General features: G+C 41.7%; 2 protein-coding genes across 3 annotated transcripts in view; both read left to right on the top strand.

Moving 5' to 3' along the window:
* Stard4 (StAR related lipid transfer domain containing 4) overlaps positions 1–22,845 on the top strand; it is a 1,044,307-nt gene that overhangs the window by 457,802 nt on the left and 563,660 nt on the right. The gene's annotated exons all lie outside the window — the stretch shown is intronic.
* Positions 1–22,845, top strand: part of Epb41l4a (erythrocyte membrane protein band 4.1 like 4A) — a 188,272-nt gene that overhangs the window by 105,561 nt on the left and 59,866 nt on the right. For both annotated transcript variants that reach the window (XM_051202348.1, XM_051202347.1), the window contains exons 5-10: positions 4,095–4,173; positions 9,580–9,677; positions 10,412–10,532; positions 12,423–12,510; positions 14,892–14,980; positions 15,556–15,619. In XM_051202348.1, the coding sequence (XP_051058305.1) occupies positions 4,095–4,173; positions 9,580–9,677; positions 10,412–10,532; positions 12,423–12,510; positions 14,892–14,980; positions 15,556–15,619 (539 nt within the window). The remainder of the gene's footprint in view (positions 1–4,094; positions 4,174–9,579; positions 9,678–10,411; positions 10,533–12,422; positions 12,511–14,891; positions 14,981–15,555; positions 15,620–22,845) is intronic.

Raw genomic sequence — 22,845 nt, 5'->3', positions numbered from 1 at the left:
ACATAAAAAGAAGTAATCTTTCAAAATATTTTTCCTTTTTTTTTCTTTCAAAATATTTTAAGGCATGCCAAAGTTTCTGCCCAACTTATTAAGATACTCTATTTAAACATCATTGTAAGAAGCAATATTTTTTCCAAATGCAGTAATGTTAAATGCTTGATGAATGTATAAAATACAATCTCATCTAAAGAAATATGTCGTGGAAGACTTCTATCTCATGAAGTATTTTATAATGAAGGAAAGCAGCATAGTCAGTATGAATAGCCATACAAATGGTAGGCCATTTCTAGTCACCAAGAGTCTCATAGATAAATCTGGAGTTACTTGCCCCAAACTAAATGGAAATTCATCATTATCATTAAGGCACTATGAAAGGTAGACTGGGGAATTCCCAGTGTCTGGTCCCTGCTTTTTTTTTTTTTTTTTTTTTTTTTGATAAAACAAAATGATATTAGCTTCACTTTAAGGGTTTCTTAACATTGATCCCATTGAATGGATGGATTTCAGATACTAGTGGTTTGCTTTGTCAGCATCTCATTTTTGTAGTTAGTCAGGAAAATGTCTGTCTAGAAGTATTGAATATAAATGGCATTTCTAGGACCATAGCTTTCCCTACCAGACTGCAGTTGAGAGTGTGGGCCACAGGTCTGTTTTCCCAGACTGTAGATGACATTGTCCGTACAGCACCAAATACTAGGCACAGGTAAACTTTATTCTCATCCCTGTGGTTTCAGGCAAGTTGCTTAACTCCTCAGAGTTTCCCTGATTTGTGGTGTTTTCCAGGCTGTGGCCAAGAATGAAATATTTGTGATTTGTTGTTGTTTGAGACAGGGTCTTACTACATATCCCTATGTACCAAGCTGGTCTTGAACTCACAGAGATGCACCGGTCTCTGCCTCCTGAGTGTGGGGGATGAAAGGCGTGCACTGCCACACTGGGCAATATGAAGTGACACTAGCCCCTTTGTGTGCCTGTGGGAAAGGCCAAAGCCCTCAAAGAAAATTAACTCAAGCTGAGTGGTTTTCATTCTGCATTTTTCAAGTTTCTGCTTAGCTGCCCATGACTGGACACAGATGGAATGTCTGTGCTGGATGACTAGGGGTCATCTGTCATGTTCCGCAGAATGAAAGTAGCTCTGGAGTCTATAGAATGCCTCTTTGCTTTGTGTGTATCTTAGCGGTGTGCACGCCTCCTCTCTGCCCCGCTAGGTGAAAGCCCAGCCGCCTGAGGCCACGGGCAGAGCTTGATTGACATAGACCATCAGCCATCGGTGGACTTCCTGCCTCTTCTAAATATTTAATAGTCTTGCCTCCCTGGTGTCTTAAAAATGAAGATTTTTAAAAAGTCACTAAGTGGTAAGAAGTAACACATAAAGGAAGGCAGAGATCAAGGGAGAGGCATGGACTTAGTCTTAATGTCCTGTGTGTGCAGTTAATAGGGCTTTGGGGGAGTTCAGAACATGTGTGGGTATGTGATAATAGCCAATAACATGGTTTGTATATTATAAATTAACTTTATTTTTATTGCTTGATCTAATTTGTTTCTTTCACCCAGTGTTTACGTTATGACTTAACTAAAAAAGAAAGTAGATTAGAGTTTCTTTGTATCGTTATGTGGTGTCAGCTGTTTTCATCCTGCACGTGGCATACTTTGTGTTTGCTGGCCGGAACTTTTGGTGAAATACCAATGACAACACTGACAATCAGTTGGAGCACTAAAAAGCCCTTTAAAACAAAGGCTATGGCAGGTGGGAGGTAGAGACAGGCGGATCAGCCCTTCAGATCAACCTCAGCTGTTTAGCAGGGTTGAGGCTAGCCTGAGCTGCATGAGACCTTGCTTCGAGACAAAAATAAAGCATAATAATTACTGACAGCTTGGATGTTCATAGTTTTGAGTGCAGAGCACATCCATTCACTCTGAAGTAAGAAATGGTTCTAGGAACAGCATGCTGCAGTGTAACAGCACCCAGGGGACCTTCATGTTCCTGCATGGTGTGTTGACTATTTTGTATTTACCTATGCAAATGCAGTTCCAGGCTTTGTTTCTGAATTTTTAAATGTTTTTGTTGTCTATAGATTTAGCTCTTTTGTTTGTGGTAAATGAATAAGAAGTATTTTTTTCACATATATGTGCATTTATTTTTCTATTTAGAATAGTTAACGGAGCTGGAGGGATAGTTTAGTGGTTAAGAACACTGGTTGTCCTTATAGGGAACCTGGGTTTAATTCCTGGCACCTACATAGCAGCTCACAATAGTCTGTAACTACAGTTCGAGGAATCTGACCTCTTCTTTTGACCTCTGAGGGTAACAGACACCCACGTGGTATGCATCTATATATATATGCAAATACAAACATACACATAAAATAAATGAATTTTAAAAATTAGAATAGGTTAAGAATTCAGCAGATATTATGCTACCACATGGCTTCTCTAATATTTTTCTTAAAAATGCACATGCTTATAAAAATTTTAGCTACTCAGTCTGTGGTGTACTGCTACTTCCTAGCATTTGTCACAGTTTATACTTCCTTATGTATTTTTTCCTGGGACAAACAGCAAATATTAACTTTTTTCCCTTTGAGGTGTCAGGACTGTAGACTGGCAACTCTCTGCACACCAACCCAGATGGATCCCCACCTGTTTAAATAAGCTGGGACTGGTCCATTGTCCTGTGGCTGTGGCTTCACTGATAGAGTCCCCTCTGCTGCTCAGTATGATTACAGCCTTTTGCAGAGAAGTCTAGAGAAACTTCTTCTTGACAGTTGATATGATAAGTGGATGGCTTTAAAAGATTATTTGTCAATATGTGTTCTTGATGATGTAAGGAACCTCTCCTTCCTACTACCGCCTTCCTTCATTAATAAATAACAGGAAATATAAATTAATAAAAGTTGTGCATAGATTGTTCGATCAGATATAACACAGTAACACTGTGGTAATTTGAGCCTTAAGTTGTGTTTTGTGTTTATGTGCGAATGAACATGCACATAGAATTCATTTCCTGCTTTCATTAATCTTGAACCATGCATTTTCCATTTTGTGTTCTTGTATCTTTAGAAATGTTTTGTAAGGGGTGGAGAGCTGGCTCAGTGGTTAAGAAATGTTTTGTAAATGTAATCACGTGTGTATATGTGAATGTGTGTGTGCATGTGTGTTCATGTGTGTGTATGTACTACATGCAGAGACTAGAAGAGGATATCAGGTGTCCTACCCTGTCATCCCCTGCCTTATTCCCTTGAGACAGGACTCTGGATGGAACCAGGAGCTAGAGTGGCAGTTAGAAAGCTCCAGAAACACCTCTGTCAGCCCTACACAATGCTGGGGTTACAGGAGCGTGTGCATCCACGCCCAGTGTTTTGCACTGAAATTGGGATTTGAACTCAGATCCTCTTGTACGTACAGCAAGTACTCTTACCCACAGAGGCACATGCCTAGCCCTAATTCTGTTTTCCCCCCACGTAAAGAAGCTTCCATTTTAGCAAACAGTTTAAATTCAGAATCATCAGTAGTTTTTAAAAGTATATATAAGTTAGGAATTGTGGCACATAAGGGCTTTTTAATCCCAACACTGGGGACACAGAGGCAGGTGGATCTCTGTGAGTACAAGGCCATCCTGATTTACATGGCAGGGGCCAGTCAGGCCAGCCAGAATTACATAGAGACCCTGACACACACACACTCTCTCTCTCTCTCTCTCTCTCCCCCCCCTCTCTCTCTCTCTCTCTCTCTCTCTCTCTCACACACACACACACACACTCTCTCTCTCTCTCTCTCTCTCCTCTCCTCTCTCTCTCTCTCTCTCTCTCTCTCTCACACACACACACACACACACACATACACACAAATTATGTCAGCATATACACCGTACACCTAAAGGCAAATTGTAGTATTAATATTATTTGATGTGAGAATGTATAGCTTAAAATATAATTTGTATGTAAATGAACTGTCGACTGCTTGAAATAGATGTTTTTCATATTTAATTTAATGTACTCTCCATATGTGAATATAATTCCTAATTGTGACATATTACAATTCAACTTTGATTATGTTGTGAAATATAATTAGCTTTTGCTTTTTTTTTTTTAAAGCTGGACCTCCATATACTTTGTATTTTGGTATTAAATTCTATGCTGAAGATCCATGTAAACTAAAAGAAGAAATAACCAGGTATAGTATTAACTTTATCTTTGAGTACTGTGCTGTGTATGAAAGGCTGTATTTGGAAGTGGATTAAAAGTTGGGGTTAAACATTCGAATGTGTGTTGAGCGGTGTCTTGCGATGCATCTGCTGCAAGGGTTAAGTCTTAGCCTTGCATGAGGCAGATCAGTGTCCGATGATAGATGTGTTTGGAAAAGCGACGGGAACCTGGGTGACATGATGATAGATTCTGCATCTGCTGTGATAGAATATTCTCTGTCATTGTTCAGCATGCCTTTGGCCTTTGTATTTCTGTAAGAGTAGTCATTTGATCTCCAAAGGGGAGGGCTTTTGAGCTAGTTTTATGTATATGAATACGCATTTGGAAAGCCAGTTATTTCCTTTAATTAGTTGTAATTGAAATATTAGTTTAGATAATTTCATTTATCTTCTCAGGAAATGAGAAAATAATCACTTTTAATATTAAAAAGAGAGAGAAAAGATAAGTATTATAATGTATTACTTCACCTTTATCTTCAAAAACTGTATTTCAGTAAAGACAGATTTATTCATTGGTACTGATTAGATACATTACCAAAATAGTCCACACAAGTGTTTGAAAGTGCCTTCTAAAGAGAAGAGGGACATCAGTGTCCTCTTGAACTTGACCAGTCAACTGGTTGCAAAAACAAAAGCATTTGTTATAACTTGGATAGTTAATTTTCTGGTGAACTTATATTTTTGGGTTGAAATAAAACTTTATACATTGTGTAAAAAACTGGAAATTATAACAACAAAGGCAGCTTGGTTTTCTTTTTCTTTTTTTCCTTTCTATTCCATCCTTTTGTGTTTACATATGCATTTGTATGTGGGTGTGTGTGCACATGTGGAGGTCAGAGGTCAGGTGTCCTGCTCAATCTTCATTTTTGTGACAAGGTCTCTTATTGACTCTGAAGCTCATTCTTTGGCTCGACTGGCTGGCTAGCAAGTCCCAGGGAAATGTCTGCCTCTGCCTCCCAGCCATGAGGTTGGAGGAATGCTCCATTGTGCCTGGCTTGTGACTTGGATGCTCAGGATCCAAACTCAAGCTCTCATGCTTGCTCAGCAGCCACTGCATTGACCCAGCCACTTCCCAGCCCCTGATGCATTCCTGTATCTTTCAGCTCAGACTTTCTTTCCTCTTGTTTTGTACTCACTGGGGTTTCCTGTCCCACTCTGACCTGCAACATGTAGGCCTCGTCTTTTGCACTGAGTGATGTCTGCCTCTGCATCACCCACCTCAATTTGCTTCTGAGCACTCTGAAAAGCCATGCATACCCTTCTGGCACACATTTTTCTGTGAGAAGGGAGTTGCTCTGGATGGAGAGGTATTTATATAATAGACCTCCCCGGGAGTAGGGCTGAGCACCACGTCTAAGAGCTGTAAAAATGCTTTAATATCTGTAACCCATTAGAGAATGGCAATGGGATGCTTTGTTTAAAAATGGTGCGAGTCCATCATTTCCATGGACTCTGCCTCAGTGTGTGCCTCTAAAGACTTTGTAAGTGTCTTTATGTTTGGAGTGTTAAGTGCTCAATCAATGTGCATTCTTAGTTGGTCCACCCTGTGTTTGTCATGACAGTATAGTGTGGCTACACTTAAATAGTGTTAGCTTCCCAAAACATTTGTGTGAAGATAAAGGAAAAGACCAAAGGTTTATAATACATTTCTTTACCTATGTTTAACTTGCATTAATAGGGAACAGAAAATTCCCTTCAGAATCAACTAATGCTTGTGCTCCAGAGTTTGTCAACGTAGCCATTTTCTCTCCAGTATTTCCCCAGATTGTACAAGAACCAGGTGATGTAATTGGTTTATAGATGACGACTATGACTTTCTTCTTTTTGGTCTAAGTCATAGTTAAATGTCGGTAAACTAAAGGCACATTTAATATGTGATCAGAATGTACTATACTAAGGATGATGCCATTGACTTGCATGGATGCATTGCTCCATAGACAGGTACAATAGACATGAAAAAGTGGACCTACTGCATAGAATAACTTCAATTATTTATTTGTTGTGTGTGTACAGTTGTAAATGTGAGTGGCATGTGTGTGTGTGTGTGTGTGTGTGTGTGAGAGAGAGAGAGAGAGACAGAGAGAGAGAGAGAGAGAGAGAGAGAGAGTTGGAGTGCAGTGTATCTGTACCATGGCACGTGTGTGGATAAAAGAGGGTATCTCTTCAGTCTTGTTTCTCTTTCTGAGACAGGTTATCTCTTGTTTGGGTGGCTGTGCTGCACACTCTTGGCTAGACTGAGCCATGAGCTTCCAGCATTTTCTGCTGTCTCTGGCTCCCATCTTTTGGTAGTAATGCCAGGGTTGTAGATACATGCTGCTACATCTGGCTGCTCATGTGGGTTCTAGAGATGGACCTCAAGTCATCAGGTTTCTGTTCAGCAAGCACTTTTACACACTGAGCTGAAAGGTAAAGCTGAAACTCAAAAGTGAAATCCCCGTATATGCTATTAAAGGAAACTGTTTTGTGGCCAGTATTGTGAAGCCAAATTTCAGTGTTTTCAAGTTTAAGTTCAGCTGGGTATTGTGTCTCATGCTTGGAATCCTAGCACTTGGGAAGCTGAGGCAGGATGATTGTCACAAGTTCAGAGCTAAAACAGTAAGCAAAAATCCCAAATATAGTGATTCTCTTGATTCTGTTCTTTGGAACATTGTTCCAGCCTACTCTGTGTTTGTTTTATATGAAATGTAAGATAAAGGAAACTTTTATGTGTATAATCTTGCATCTGACAGTGTGATTTTTAGAAAATTCTGTAATCTATTTTTTTAAAAAAAAATTCTTTTTGCCTTGATAACAGAATTACAGGATTCCCATGTAAATACATTTTTTAAAAATATCATACTATTTCATATATCTTGCTTGGATCTCTTTTACCATTCAACCAGTTCTCTTCTGGTAAATGGGTTTTAATACTTCAACAGAGAGATGACTGAAGAATATAGTAAGTTAATGCATGCACAGTACTGACTCCAGTGCAAACAGTGTAAATATGCAGCAGATTGGTACCTGAAGTGGAGAAAATGATGGGTATTTTATATTTTTTTCATTTACTGCTTTAAGAAATAGAAAATGATCAACGTGGAACCCTGAGATGGGCCTTCCAAGCTTATCAAACTAATTTTTGTGATAGTAAAGCTTTTATTTATTATTTTTTACATACTAATCCCAGTTCCCCTTCTGTCCCTTCCTCCGGCTCCTTCCCTCACCCCCACTTTTGCTCCTCAGAGAGGGTAAGCCTCCCACAGGGAGTCAACAAAGTTTGTCCCATCACCACGATGAGGCAGGACCAGGGCCTTCCTTGCTTTGCCTAGGCTGAGCAAGGCATCTCTTCATAGGAAATGGGCTACAAAAAGCCAGTTTATGCATTAGGGAAAGATCTTGGTCCCTCTGTCTGTGGCCCCACAAACTTCCCATAGACTTATCAAATTTGAACTTATTGCGAGCCACCCTACTACAGTCCTGTGGCCATCTGGATTTTAAAACTGGATATACCCATTCTGTAGCAGCACACAGCTCCGTGTGACCATGTGATCAAGTAAAGGCCTAGTTTCCATCACTTGAAGGGAACATTTTGTACTGTGTGGTGATTGTTCTGGGAACTTAGGAGGACAGTCCTCATTATCTCTGGAAAGGCACTCCTTACCCTTGAGCAGACTGGAAGAGGGTAAACGAGAATGTGGCAGACCAGGTTTTAAGCATGCAAGGACTCTGGGCTGGGGTGGAGAGGAGTGTGTTGTTACTGCTACACTCTCACTTATTTTGTGATTGAATGTGGATGTCAGGATGGTTTTCCATCGTTCCTAGGTTACTCTCACATTCCCTGAGACTAGTGCCCCAGCTCCTGAAGCAGCCTGTTGAGGAGGTTTTGCCTTAAGCCTATAGATGCATTCCACTTTGATAGCGGTCTTCTGGGAATGGCCAGTGTGGCCTCTAGCATTTGGATCCCCTCATGGGGCTGTAGCTGTAAGCAGTTGGAGAAGAGATTTATCACATACATTTCTAGAATCCATTTATTTTTCTTGTCTTTGCCTCTCCCAGTGACATCAAGCGTCATCTTACAAAGGAAGGGAAATTACAGGGCAGCCTGAAGGATGCAGGTGTGTGTGGGCATGTTAGTGACAGCAGCTGGATATGGTGTGCTGGTTTGTGATACTGCCTCATAAACTACTGCCCCCCCCCCTGGGGGGGAGCCTGCATGGTCTAATCAGGGTTGCAAATCACCTTGTGTGCTTGTGCATATGCCTATGTGCATAAATGTGTGGATTGTGTGTGTGTGTGTGTGTGTGTGTGAACATGTGTGTGCACGTGTGCCTGTGTGTAGACCAGAGATTAGCCTTGGGTATTACTCCTCGGGTACTGTTCACCTTGAACTTAGAGACAGGCTCTCTCACTAGCCTGGAATTCATTAATTAGGCTAGGCCAATTTGCTGGAGAACTCCAGGAATTTGCCCATCTCTGCCTCCTGAAAGCTGGGGTATAAGCACACCACAGTATCTGGCTTTTTAAATCCAGATTCTTGGGATCAAACTCTGCTTGTCCAGTGAGCATGTTACCAGCAGAGCCATCCATCCCCCAGCTTTCATAGAGTCTCTTGTTTGGGAGACATCTAGGATCCAATTGCTTGGGCTATTGTTCTGTTTCTGGTGATTAACCAGCTGTGAGATCTTGGACAGTTACCTCATCTCAGAATGAAGATAGCAGGGCTGACCTCATTTTTCTAAGATGTTGTATGTAAAATACATAGAAGTTGTTACAGTTTTTACATTATTGAAAACACTTCTTGGCACTATGATTATAAAAAGTATCACGGGATGAGCAGAGCTGAAACAATGAGCAGGGTCTTGATAAGTGGGAAGATAAATGGAAATACACTACAATGTTGATTTTGTCTGGTACATATGATTTTGAGCCTTGTAGATGATACATGTAATACATAAGATCCTTGTAATTTCTTCCTCTTGAGAATGGCATTCATTGAAGTACTGGTAGTGGCAGTACCCTGATGGTGATATTATATTTAATCTCATTGACACCATGAGTTGTTACTGTCCTTTCCCAATCCTGAGGCAACTGGCCTTTAAGGAAACTAAGTAGCATTGGAAGGCTACAGATACAGCCAGCAACAAAGCCGCTATGCAAGCTTGGCAGTCTTCCATGAGGGTTCAGTAACTCATTGAGGCCATACAAAGTATGTTGGTTGATCTCCTCCCTGTTTGTTCAGTAGACTCCTCACAGAGGGGTGGGAGTGGCTTGCTTTTTTATTTATCTATTTATTTTTGGTAAGGATGATTGAGTTTTCCCTTGCTGGTCAGGGCCTGAAGCTTCAAGTCTGAGCAGCATCAGAGATTGTTAATCTCCTTTTTCCATTTCTCTTTTAGATATCAGTTTTTCTTACAGGTGAAGCAAGATGCCCTTCAGGGCCGGCTGCCCTGCCCTGTCAACATTGCTGCTCAGCTGGGAGCATATGCCATCCAGGGTAGGTTCCACTTAAGTATATTTGCTTCAGAAATGCCTGGAGAAAATACTGGAATTTTTTTTTTCTTATTGAAGTTTATTTTTCTGGGCATGTGGTGTGGGAATAATCAGATAGCTTGGTCTTCGTTCTTGAGACACTAGTAGACTAGATGTTAGATAGAATAAATACTCCAGGCAGAATGTCACTAGGGGAACTGGGTTGGCCTTAGGTGATTATTACAGGAAGAAGTTGATCAGAACCTTCTGGTTTTGTTCTGCTTCTTTGTGCTAATGGTGGTAGGACAGACCCAGGACTGCATGGTGCTTCTGGGAGCATCGCATGAGGGGTGGCTGTTTTGAATGCTGTGCTGGCTCTGGTTTCATTGCCTGAGCGGATATATGGGGGTCACCTCCAGTGTACCTAGAATACATACCCTAAGCTCTAGTAGCTATATTACTCAAAATTGCCTATTCGTCATATACACTGATGAGAATAATTGAAATAAAACAATGATAGGCTCTGTGGGAAAGCAGAGAGACATTAATATTCTAAATCCTAATTTGTTTACACCCATGTCTTTGTCGAAGTTCTTTTTGGAATGTTTTAGCAAAGTTATTAGTATTTAGCTACATCAGTAAATCAATAAGGCTAGAAAAATTCCATTCCGTTAGTTTTATAAGCATTTCCCTAAAGTGCCCTTCACTGTGGTAGTTCAGGGGAAAGCCGTATGAATAAGGTTGCATTTTGTTTTCCAGCTGAACTTGGAGATCATGACCCTTATAAGCATACTGCAGGCTATGTGTCAGAGTACCGGTTTGTTCCCGACCAGAAGGAAGAGCTGGAAGAAGCCATAGAGCGGATCCATAAGACTCTAATGTAGGATAACATTTCATGTTGTGTCAGCATCATTACTATTGGCTAAGACAGTCATGGTGTGTTTCCAGATAAACCTACCTGTGCCCGGAACACTCTTTTTCTTTTGCTTCTTTTCCAACAATAAATGCTCACTGAAAATACCAGCTATCTAAATAATATAGAGGCGACAGTAACTCAGCTCCTAAAGACACCACAGTTTTGGTTAATGACCTCTGACCTCTCCTCTCTGTAGAATTCCCATAGAGAAAATTGATTTTTTTTTTTATAGATTTATGTTTTGGGATTTTACACAAGTAGAGTCATTCTGTAAGAGCTGGGTTTTTTTTTTCTCCCCATCTCTACTATCTTGTGAAATCCTAAAATACATAAATGTTGATTTTAACTATATGGAAATGACTAAACATGCCTTTGTGTATTTGAGATTTGCCCTCTTTAGAAATAGAAGCAAAAAATCCTGTCTAGGCCATAGCAATGAGTTCTGTGCTCTTGAAGACACTGGTGTGGAGCTTCTGCAGTCATTATGCTAACCCTGCATGCACCTTTGGAGTCCAAAGGCTCCTCTGGGAAGATTTGCAGTTAATTCAGAGCATTGAAGTTATAATTTAATTATAGTTATTTTGGTTAAATCCTCTATAGTGATTAACTTTGCTTTTTTTGCTTCTTGTGTAACATTCCCCTTTGAATATACTTAGTTTCAGATCTATTATAGTTAAGAAAAAAAATGTAGAATTAATCTGCTCAACAAAAATGTTTGCTGAGTAGATCTGCCTCAGTGGGTAGAGGCAGAGGTGAATTGCTGAATAGCAATCAGAGGGGCTGACTCTCCATCTTGGATTAGCATGCACTAGGATGCTCTGTGGCCTGAAAATAGAATCCTTCATTTTAAGGCTTTGCTGAAGTGGAAGCTAACAAGAGAGAGCTTGTTACACATTATAAAGGGCAGTGTGTTTGGCACGGTCTGCGAATACTAATTCCATTAGGAGTTTCAAAGTACAACTCTATTTTGAAATTATGGGGCTTTGGATAAAGGCCCTTGTACATGTTTTATGTGATGTCGATGGCCAGTTATCTTTTTTCTAGGAATAAAGCATGATCAAAACTTGGTAGTTTTCTTATGACCAATTCATGAAGAACATTCATCCAGGCTTTCATCTAAACACACAGTGGTTGAAGTGACAGAATGCATCAGAGAGCGAGTCTCAATTTTTAGAAGTCTCATTTCTTAGTAGCTTTTATCTTTTGTTAGCCATCAGCCCCCCCACACTATCCCTCCCCCCATTCATCCATGGAGATTCCTGGCAGATGCTCACACTCATTAAGAGCAAATGGTGTTCACTGGATATTAGCACCAGTGAAGGCTGTAGGAAGATTTCTGTACTCAGTTATGAAAATGACAAGCACTTTACTGTTTCTGTGTGTTAACTAATGTGCTTCCATGCCACACCTGTGCTCAGGAGCTGTTGGCATGACCCCTGCCGGGTAGTAGAGCCCTGACTCTTCTTGCCTGGTGTGGTGCCAGCTCCTGTTGCTGCCGATGCACAGCTGCTGGTACTGGTGCATGGTGACATTTTGCTCCTTGGAAAGTGGCTGCTTTTTAATTTGAATGCTTATATTCTCAATAATCTCTCTGGGAGCTTTGGAAACTGAGAGGTTGTAATACATACCGAGAATTCGGGAATAGGCCATAATGAGCAGAAATGGATTTGGTAAATGAAATTAATGTAATATAAATATTAACTTCTTGCCACCCAGAAGGCCAAGGTCTCCCTCGAGTACAAAGCCTTCATCTTCTGCACCAGTGCAGATTCTTGATTCTCTGGTGAACACTCTCCTTCTCTCTCTATGTGGAGTAGCTGTGAGTGAAAAAGTCTGTTTGTCTTCTGGGTTTAGGGGCCAGGCTCCCGCTGAGGCCGAGCTGAATTACTTGAGGACCGCTAAATCCCTGGAGATGTACGGTGTTGACCTCCATCCTGTCTACGTGAGTAACGGTTAATTAATGCAAACATTTTAGGCTGGTGACATTTTGTTAAAAAGTCAAACTCCCGAAGGGAAGCTGCCATCCTGTCCTCTTGTATAGCAAGCAGATGATACTTCCTCCTGTGTTTCTCAAACTCAAAGCAGCTCTTACATGGATTAAACCCTAATGAGTTTTGCATAAAAGTCTGTGATTATATTTCCACGTGTAGAAAACAATTAACTGGCCGTGCAAACACAATCTGGGTAAGAGTTCCAAAGGGCTTAACTAAATGTCAAAACAGTTTGCAATCGGTCTATAATTGATGATATTGGACAGAAAAATGGGAAGTTTTTCTAAAAATAGATTTTTATGGCTGAAAAAAATAAAGTTGTTTGCCAGGTAAAGTAGGTGTTGGGCAACAGTCCTGGTGCGGTGTCTGGTGGCGCTGGGTTGATGGGCAGTTTTTTGTCAACAAGAGAGTAATTTCATGGTTAGAAATATTTCTGCCAGTTTTCTTCAGTAGCTATGGAAACCTGCCAGCTATTGTCAGTGAGCATACGTTAAATCCACATGAGTGTTCCAGAGCCAGACCCCACCCTCTCAGACATTTCTGGTTGACTATCACTTTCATATTTTCATTCCTGCATTCATTTTATAGCATTTCTTTAGCTAACTAGTGTTTTCTGAAACAAGATACCATACTTCTCATTCAGTCAGTCATTCAGGGTCTTGCTGTATAGCCGGGGCTGGCTCAAATTCCTCTTGCCTTTACCTGTGGAGTGCTGGAATTCCAGGTAACTGCTCTTCTTCCTGGTTTGTGTTACTTTTACAGTTAGAAGCATCCTTCAGCACACGTTCAGTGTGACAATGGAAATTACAGACTCGGAGAATCTAAAAGTTCCCTGGTATTCTATGTTGGCATCATTAGAGATTAAACAATGCCGGCTTTAGGAACACCTCTAAGATCTGAGAGCACAGTTCTGTTATCTCAGCATTGTATCTCAGGTGGAGACTGGACAGTCTCACATTTCAGACCAGCCTCGACCATGTAGTAAGAAATGAAAGAAGGAGCTGAGTGTTGATGGCGCATGCCTTTATTCCCAGTGCTCAGGAGGCAGAGACAGGCTGATCTCTGTGAGTTCAAGGCCAGCCTGGTCTACTGAGTGAGTTCCAGGACAACCTCCAAAGCTGCAGAGAAACCCTATCTCAAAATAAGACAAAACAAAAAAGAAATGAAAGGAGGAAGGAAGTGAAGGAGGAAGGTATCTTTAAAATTCCATGAAGTAGTTGTCTTCTCCTCTGCTGGCCTCTTGGTAGAGTTTGGGTTTTTAAAAACACCCTCCCTAGGAATTCATAGAGGTTTCTGCAAAGTGCTTTGGTTATGCTCATCTTAATTGCTAATCAGGTTTCCTGGTTTTGGGGGCAGTGGTAAGGATCTGTGGTGAATGACCCAGATCCATTAGGTCTCCATCGGTAAGGATCTGTGGAAAAGGACCCAGATCTGTTATGTCTCCATCCCTCTGAGGGATGGTTCCTAGAGGTGAAGGCTGATGACGACTGTGATTTTCCAGAGCAGTGTCTTCTGCTTGCAGACCAGTCAGTGGACAGCTCTGTGCAAGTTCTTGGTACCCTCCCGGCCTGTGGCTCTGCCATTTCAGGGTCCTGATTAATTATTTGAGATTTGTCATTGCCTGGAAATGAATGTTCCCCAGGATTATGAGAAGGGATTGCACTTCTCAGTGTTTGAGCAGTCTTAATGTTACAAGTGGAGGGAGGAAGGACCATGGTAGACCTCAGGAAACTGAAGCCTCTGTCTGCAGGCAGCTGCCTAAAATTTCTCATGAGGCTTGTTACCCTGGTAAACTGGGCCTAGATTTACCCACATTGGAGAGCAAAACCAAGACAAACCATTTGAAAGCAAACTTGGTAGAAGCCAGTGGGTCTCAGGGTGTGGCTATAGAATTGTTTGAAGCTCCCGTGTGTTCTGACACTTGGCCTCTGCCACTGGAGATCTGAGGTAACTGATTTGGTGGCTCGTCCTCATCGCCATTTTAGGCTTAAAGACCCCTGCATGAACAGCGTTGGACTCATTGTCATTCCTGCTTCTTTTGATGAACTAAAGTCACTAGTGTTGATTGATGCTAAGAAAAGGTTTCTTAAAGGACTGGAGAGGGGGAAGAACATCAAATTAGTTACTATTACAGTTCAGCTAGCTTTTTGTTTGTTTCAAACCTAAATCCAATATTGGTTATATTTTAATTATCTTACTATATAATTATTGTCAATTATATAAACTGCTCTAACAAATTATGTTTGTCTGGCCAGTTACAGTTTTACCTGGAACTTCTTTAGGTATAAGTTAATGGTCCTGGGAATATATGTGTTTTCTTGTTTGTTTTCAGGGAGAAAACAGGTCTGAGTATTTCTTAGGATTAACTCCGGTGGGTGTTGTTGTCTATAAGAATAAAAAGCAAGTGGGGAAGTATTTCTGGTAAGTATAACCTGGGGGCAGACTTAGTGTAAAGTTGTATACTGAATACGCTGGGCTTTTGAGCTTGTGTGCTGACTCGTCTGGGATTAAAATCGTGTATCTCTTCAGTAGTGAGGAGGTCAGTGGATGAAAGTGGCTGCAAATGTTTGCATCTCCTTTGTAATTTTCAGCTGTGGTTGTTCTGGAATCTTTTGCCCATGGAAACTATATAGTAAGATTTCCCACCCATTCCTGTGTGTGCTGGTGGCCCATGGATCCAGGACTTACTGGAGTTTTGACACTAACTGGGGAAGGAATGGAGGGATTGGGGAACTGTGCCTCTGTGTGTGTGTGTGTGTGTGTGTGTGTGTGTGCTGAAGGTTGTACCCTTGGGCCATGGGGATTCCAAGCTTGTTTGTGTGCCTGTGGAGAAGCACAGGGAGGATGTCCAGATGCAGGGGTGCTCTGCGGTGCTCTCAACAGTACATGAAAGAGCCTGCATTTCTCCATCTTTTCCTGCTGGACACAGCCCTCTGCACTCTGAAAGAGGAAGTTCTGAAAGCAGCAAGCACAGCCCTGTCTGCTTTGTTTTGCAGGCCCCGGATTACAAAGGTGCACTTCAAGGAAACCCAGTTTGAACTCAGAGTCCTGGGAAAAGATGTAAGTTTTTTTGAGCGAGCGTATAGCTCTACTGTGACGGAGAGGGCCACACCTGCTCATTAGTAACTTAAAAGATGTAGTGAAGTGACACTACCATGCTTTCTTCAGCTGCAGCCATGTAGAACCAGGTTAACTGTGTCACACACACACACACACACACACACACACACACACACACACACACACATGCATTTCTTGTGGAAGAGAAAGGGAAATGGGGAAGAAGTTGTTTTAGTTTTAGCAAAGGAAAGCAAAGCCTTTCCAGGCAGAGGGGAGACTTTGGCGGTCTGTATTATCCTGTAAGTTGCTTTTCAGTCCTGCCTGTGAAGGTAGGATTCGTATGATCTGAAAGGTGCGGACTGTGCATCTTCAGTTTTGCTCCAAAGTAAACAAAACAACACGTCGGGTATCACACATCTGTTCTCAACTTGCTGAGCATGATACACAAAATGGATGGAAACTCTGGACGCTTGCGAGGGAGACTGGAAGTCACGGGGTGGGCCCTGCTGAGCTCTTGGCACTTGGCAGTGTCTCAGCAGTAGGTACAATGTCTGTGTCGCAGGTAGCTTTTGGAATCTAGTCAAAGACAGCAAGAATGTGAGCGATTCTTTTTGATCTGTCTGAAAATCACCCTGTGTTTTGTGCTGCCAGGGCAGCCATGCAGGGAAGAGGGGTGAAAAGGTGATGGAGGAAGAGCCCATTCCTCGGTCTCTTACTAACGCCATGCACAGTAAAAGCGAGCGTGGAACTGAACTGACCTCCTTGACTCTTTTCATTAATTCTTTCTAAGCCAGGATCTTGGTATGTTTTCTTATTTAGCCTTTCACATGTTGTGTAGTCCAGGGTAGACTTGAACTCCTAGCAACTCTCCTGCCTCAGCCTCTCAATTGCTGCTGTGTGTTATACCACACGCTTGAATTGACCTTATTTGGGGGCTGCTAGAAAGATTTTAGGTATAAATCAATGCTTTTATGACTGCCTGTCGAGCTGTTGGCACGGTGGAGCAGCCCCCAAGGGACATGGTATTTAGCAGAGGGTCTCACTTGTAGGGACTCCTCTGAAATATCTGTGAAGAGGCTAATGACCTGATTTTTGGGGGTGTAATGCAAACATACAAACTCTGATACTTTCCGTTCTCCCTCGAGGGAGAAAGAAAATATTGGCTGTTATTATTGATGAAATTAAAATCGGGTTTTGAGGTGAATTTGAACTTGTGAGGATGGAAGGTTCTAGACTTTTCAGATGGTGATAGTCCCCAAATCTCATACAAGCTCTTCATTGTATACTTTTGGGGTGGAGGTGGGAATTAATTTTGTTCTTTAACTCCTAATTAGGTATGCCAGGCCTAAAAGATCCACTAATGTATGAGTAGATTGGGTCATTTGAGAAGTAGAGAAGCTAGTTTGTCGGATCTTATCATTTTTTCCTGCCTTGTTATGGGGTCCACATGACTTGATGCAAAGGATCCCATCTACTAAATGCATTAAAGGCTATGGTTGGCAGGAGGTGTTGGCATGACTAGGGCTCCATGGAAGTAACCCTGTTATTCAGGACATCCTTCTCTTTAGGCTTAGATTATGTTTGTGAGTTACTTTTTCTTTTTTCTTTTCTTTTCTTTTTTTTTTTTTTTTTAACACTGTGTGTTATCCCTGCCTTAGCATTTCTTCCGCTGTCCAGGGAGAAGAAATTGGTAAGGCCGCCAGTCCCCTGAGCTTTCAGCTTCTTAGATATCTTTATTACCAGCCAAAACATCAATCATGTTGATGTCGTTGTGTCTCTCCCCAGTGGCAATCTCTGTGGTACCTCTCCAGACACCAGCTGGTCCCAGGCACTCCACTCAGCTGGGGTTCCTTCCTGGCTTTGAGATGTTGGGAGTGGATGTTGGGAGGAGCCTGAGTCATTACATTCCCACTGTCCTGGGACCTGAAAGCTTATACAGATGTCAGCGACCTTTAAATAAGGTACCAAGACTGGCCAGTTACTGCAGAGGATTATGTTTTTATAGCCCAAGCTGGCTATAGCATTTTTATAGCCCAGGCTGGCCATAACTTTGAATTCCCGATTACCCTCCTCTACTTGGCAGGTGATGGGTTTACAGGCATGCTACACCATGCCTTGTCCTAAATTTGTTATTAAATAGGAACATTAATTTAAACAAAACACTCTATTTCCTGAAAGTTCTTGCTTGTAGGGCTTTTTCTTTCTTTCTTTCTTTCTTTCTTTCTTTCTTTCTTTCTTTCTTTCTTTCTTTCCTTCACCAGGGTTCCTCTCTGAGAAGCAGTGATTTGCATAATGGTAGAATTAAGTTGATTATCATGGAGGCCTAACTGTAATCACAGATTGAATTAAAAAGCCCCTTAAAACCCATCACCTGGAACAGTAATCCCATTCAGCTTGAGAAATGGCTGAAATGCTTAGTCTGCTGGTTTTCTGGTCCACTGTCTGGTTAATGAGACTTAACTCCCTGCACTTAGTGCTTTGAGGCCAAGTTCGGAGACACTTCCATGCATTATATGCACCTCGAAGTGCACTGAGGAAATCATACCTCACAGAAAGCCTAAACTCTGAATAAAGGTTTCACATAATAGTGGGTAGAAGATACAGAAAATACACTGCGAAGAAGAAAATCAGTATTTCCCAGTAATCATTAGAGGTAATGATTATTAACATGTTGGGATGTGGCTTATAGGTTTTTCAGACTCACTAGAGTAAATGTAATACATACATACACACACACACACACACACACACACACACACACACACACACACACACACGGAAGGAGAGATTATCCCCTTATGGTTGTGTAAATCTTTGAGTCTTACTGTGTGGGCCTTGGAATCTTGAGTCTTCATGCTTCTGCCTCCAAAGTGCTGGAATTACAGGCAAAGCATCTTGCTCAGCATGCCTATGCTTTTGTTCTTAGTATTGTATCATGGAAGTTTCCCTTCTTGTTATATTTGTGTGTATGTGCCTGCTTAGGGTTTTGTATGTTCTTTTTTTATGTTTCTTACTGCTAAAGCAAATGAATACTTTTCCGTGTGTGTGTGTGTGTGTGTGTGTGTGTGTGTGTGTGTGTGTGTGTGTGTGTGTGGTTTTCAAGACAGGGTTTCTCTATGTAACAGTTCTGACTGTCCTAGAACTCACTTGGTAGACCAGGCTGGCCACTGAGATCTGCCTGCCTCTGCCTCCCAAGTGGTGGGATTAAAGATGTGCACACCACACTCTGTGTGGTTGCTTTTCTGATGTCTGAATGTTTTTTGTGTTTTCGTTTTTAATTGTATGTATTTGTGTACAGTTGTGTGTGGGTATGTGCACATGTGAATGCCAGTATCAGTGAAGTACAGAAGAGGGCACTGTAGAGCTGGGGTTACAGGAGGTATGAGCTGTCTGACCTGGGTGCTGAGAACTGAACTCAAGGCAATGCTAAAACATCGTTTTCTTTTTTTTAGGCAAGTACCTAATGTCTAGCCCAGGCTGGCCACAATCTCCCACCAATCCTCCCACCTCAGCTTCTCAGTACTGGAATTACAGGATGAGCCCTCACACCCAACAGCCATGAGTTCTTAATATATTCTCGTAACTTTTATAGCTGTATAATGATATATTTTCTAATGAAAATAGCTCGTTGTTATTCTTGCTTTCCATTTAACAGTGTTGATCAGAATGTCTGCAAGTGTTAGCTGGTCTGGCAGGGTGAGGGCTCCTTGAGTCTGGGGTGCTTGTGTGTCTAATCCTCCATCATCAGTGAAGCAGGGGATGGCAGTGCTGAAGGCCTCCGAGGTTCTAATTCTGCACTTAAGTTTGGATGTGGGGAGAAGGAGTCCTCCATACTTAGTAGTGTCTGGCTTGAGAGGCAGGAGAGATGGAGCCATCCTCGGGCAGGCATCGAAGGCTCTGTGGGTTAGCACCTGTGAGGGAAGAAGCCCAGGAACCCTCGGGTGAATGCAGAGGTATTTCTTCCAGGCATCTGTGTAGAGATAGTGAATAAAAAGTAAGCTCTATGAGTTTAGAGTTCAGGACCAAAATCAGCATAATATATGAATTTGAGAATCATTAGCCTATTCTGGTATGCTAATTTTGATAAAAAACTGGGGAAGAATTTGGAATCAAATTTCTGAGCTCTGGAAGCAGTGAGAGGGTGCAGTCCCCAGCACCAAGCCTGTAACCCGGCATATAGGAAGCGTATTTGTAAGTGACAGTGTGAGTACTTTTATGTACAATGCTTCATGATACTAAACTTAGCTAAGTTGAGTGCCACAGGATGTGAGACCAAAAGGTTCTTGGCAACCCAGCCAGGAATAATCAGACGTACTGGCAGAACTTGGGAGAGCTTTGGAGAGTGTACCAAGGAAGTGATGGTGGCCAGGAGTGTTTGGTCACTATTGGTCAACCCAGGAAGTTGGTTCTTGCACATAATATCACTGCGGTGAAATTACTGTAAATCCTCTTATTTTGTTGCTTAACCTGATAATATCCCCCATGCTCCATATCTCCCCCATCTCATAAACTCTAGCTAGCTCTCGTCAGTCTGGAATGTTTTCATAGCATTCCTTTATCTTTTATGGCATGGATGTTTTAAACACAACCTCACCCTACTGTAGTCAAGCAAAAACCTTCCTTTTATGCTTTTCTGGTGTTTTGTGGTTAGAGTGCACCATGCATTCCCAACTATCTGGTCACACTGGTGAGGGTGTGTCTCTCTCAGGGTGTGTCTCTCATCTCTGGAGGCCCACAGTGACTGTCTGCTGGTCCTTGTCTGTTAATTTTGAGCTGCCAGCTATGATATCACCTAATTTCTTCAGTGTTTAATTCCTGTTGTGGGTGCCCAGTTCCTGAGCTAGAAAGTAAGTAGTCCACAGGGAGACACAGGGAATCAGTGTAAGCACTTCTTTACTTGTCAGAATTTTCCTGTGTGTTTGGCATTCACTAGGCATTTTCACCTAATCTGGTCTTTTACGGTAGGGATGGAAAGTGCTGGTTTTCTAGTTCTCCCATTCCCCTTCACATTTATCCTCAGACCCCAGCATTCCACTGTAGGCAAGATCCCTACCCTCTGTCCCTTTCACTTATTTACCATCCTTGACATGGACTTGTTAACCCTTTCCCCTCACTGATTCCAGCATGTGGTTCTGGTGATCAAGAATTCCTTGACAATCAGGAGTCCCCCAGCCCTGTCCCCATCATCGTTGTGGGACTTTTTCCTTCTTAGTGTGCTCTGGTGTTAGATGCATCTTGTGTCTGTTTTGCCCCCAGCTTAGTATCTGCCACTTCGCTAAGGATCCTCGGTACCGGTACCTCGCAGTGGGCAATGGTCCAGATCTTGGCTAGAGGGTGACTATTGCTCCTCAGTGACTTTGGGCTTCTCAGTGGCCAGGACTAGAGAATCTATGCATGCATATGCACAAACACTGCCCAAAATCACACACATGAAATATAAAGGTTTACATACGAACATGTGCATTTAAGTGTATATGAGCTCATATGTAGTTAAGAAATTATGTGTTTGCTTCATACAGGCCTCTCTCTTACCTTTCTCATTTCATGTTTTATGTCCTTCCTTTGGCCATGAGAACCTTTGCTTCCAGTAGCTACACATTTAGTAATTTGCTTATATCAAATAGTTTTAGAGTTACTTTGACCAAAACACTGAAATTGCAGTTCTTTTACCCACATGTGAGGACCGAGGACATAGTCTGTCTTGTGTCCACAGTTTTCTTGGCTCGCCCCACCCTCCTCTCCCTTCATTCCTTTCTTCCTTCTTCACTGCTGTGGTTGTATATGCCCCCAAAATCTAATTAGCTTTATTTATTTCCACTTCTGGTTCCCTCTGCCTTACATTCTTGCTTGTTTAAGTCTATATTTTAAATATGCAGAAGATTAACATTCCTCTAAAGGTTGAATCTGTTCAAAAGATACCCCCCCAGAGGAGCATCACAGACTCCATATTCTTTTAGGCTTTTCTTACCTTTCCTTGAAGCTATTGAATTCCACTGCTTTCTAGTTTGTTTTCCCCATTTTTAAAAGCGCGCGCGCGCGTGTGTGTGTGTGTGTGTGTGTGTGTGTGTGTGAGAGAGAGAGAGAGAGAGAGAGAACACATATGTCCCTGCATTACTTTTCCTTAACTAAAAGGTTGCATAGTATAAACTATTTGTACATTTCTCCTTATTTTTCTTCTAGAAATAACTCTATCAGTTCATTGGGATATTTTTAGTTATATGTAATTTTTCTTTTGTGGTGCTGAGGTGGAGCCCAGGGCCTTGTATATGCTACACAAGCTCTGCTCCACCGAGCCTCACATTTGCTCTCATTTTTATAAGCTTCAGTGGGCAGAAGCCCCATAGTGTATACAACTGATTGCTTATTCGAATGTTTAGGTAGTTTTCAAATATTTTGTGTTCCTGCACTCAGTAACTATCCATCTGTGTGTTTGGAGTGGGTGGCAGGTGTGTTATCTGTTCTTTGGAACAGGATTGTTCAGCTAAAGGCTAAGTGCATATGTGGGGTTTTTTGTTTGTTTGTTTGTTTGTTTGACATTTCTGTATGTTCCTCCCCAACTGAGTGTTACCTGACTTTGCATTTTTTACCCACAGCATGAAAGTACCTAATATATAGATTGTGAAGTATGGCCCTCAGTGATATTTGGACCCTGATGTCATGTAACCTGTTTGCTCAAGTCTTTCTGGCTTCGGATGAACTCCAGGAGTTGTGGTTAGGTGGCATGGTTGAAGCTCAGGGCTTTGGACAGTGTGTGTGTAGTGTTTGCATTTTTATCTTTTCAAACCAGGGTACTTAAAATATATTTTTCTAAGACAGACAGTTTTTTGTTCAAATTAAGTACCTTGCCTAATGGACATTGACAATGTACACAGCCACATTAAACTGTGAGTGATTACCGAGCATGCCCCATACTTATTTGACATCCCAAAATTACTACTGTATGCAAATACTGTAAGGCACTAGCATTGTGAGAATTGCCTTTGTGAGAAGGTGGGCTTTATGAAAGCTTAGCTTGGGAGAACAAGGTGAGGGATGCTCAGGGCTTTAACACTCTTTCCCACTCCCCTTTTCAAGTATGAACAAAAGTGTCAATTTTAAAATTCAAGCTTGAACTTGAGGAGAGAGCAATGAAAGATGATGAAAGCCATTGAGACAAGCTTCATGCCCTGTGTCTCATGTATGACACCAGAATCCTGTGTTTAAGACAGTAGACATTCAATCTCACC

This window comes from Phodopus roborovskii, unplaced genomic scaffold (genome assembly GCF_943737965.1).
Source record: "Phodopus roborovskii unplaced genomic scaffold, PHOROB, whole genome shotgun sequence".
NCBI classification, from domain to species: domain Eukaryota; kingdom Metazoa; phylum Chordata; class Mammalia; order Rodentia; family Cricetidae; genus Phodopus; species Phodopus roborovskii.
Note: the sequence above shows the minus strand (reverse complement) of the source record. Positions and strands in the feature narration are given on the sequence as shown.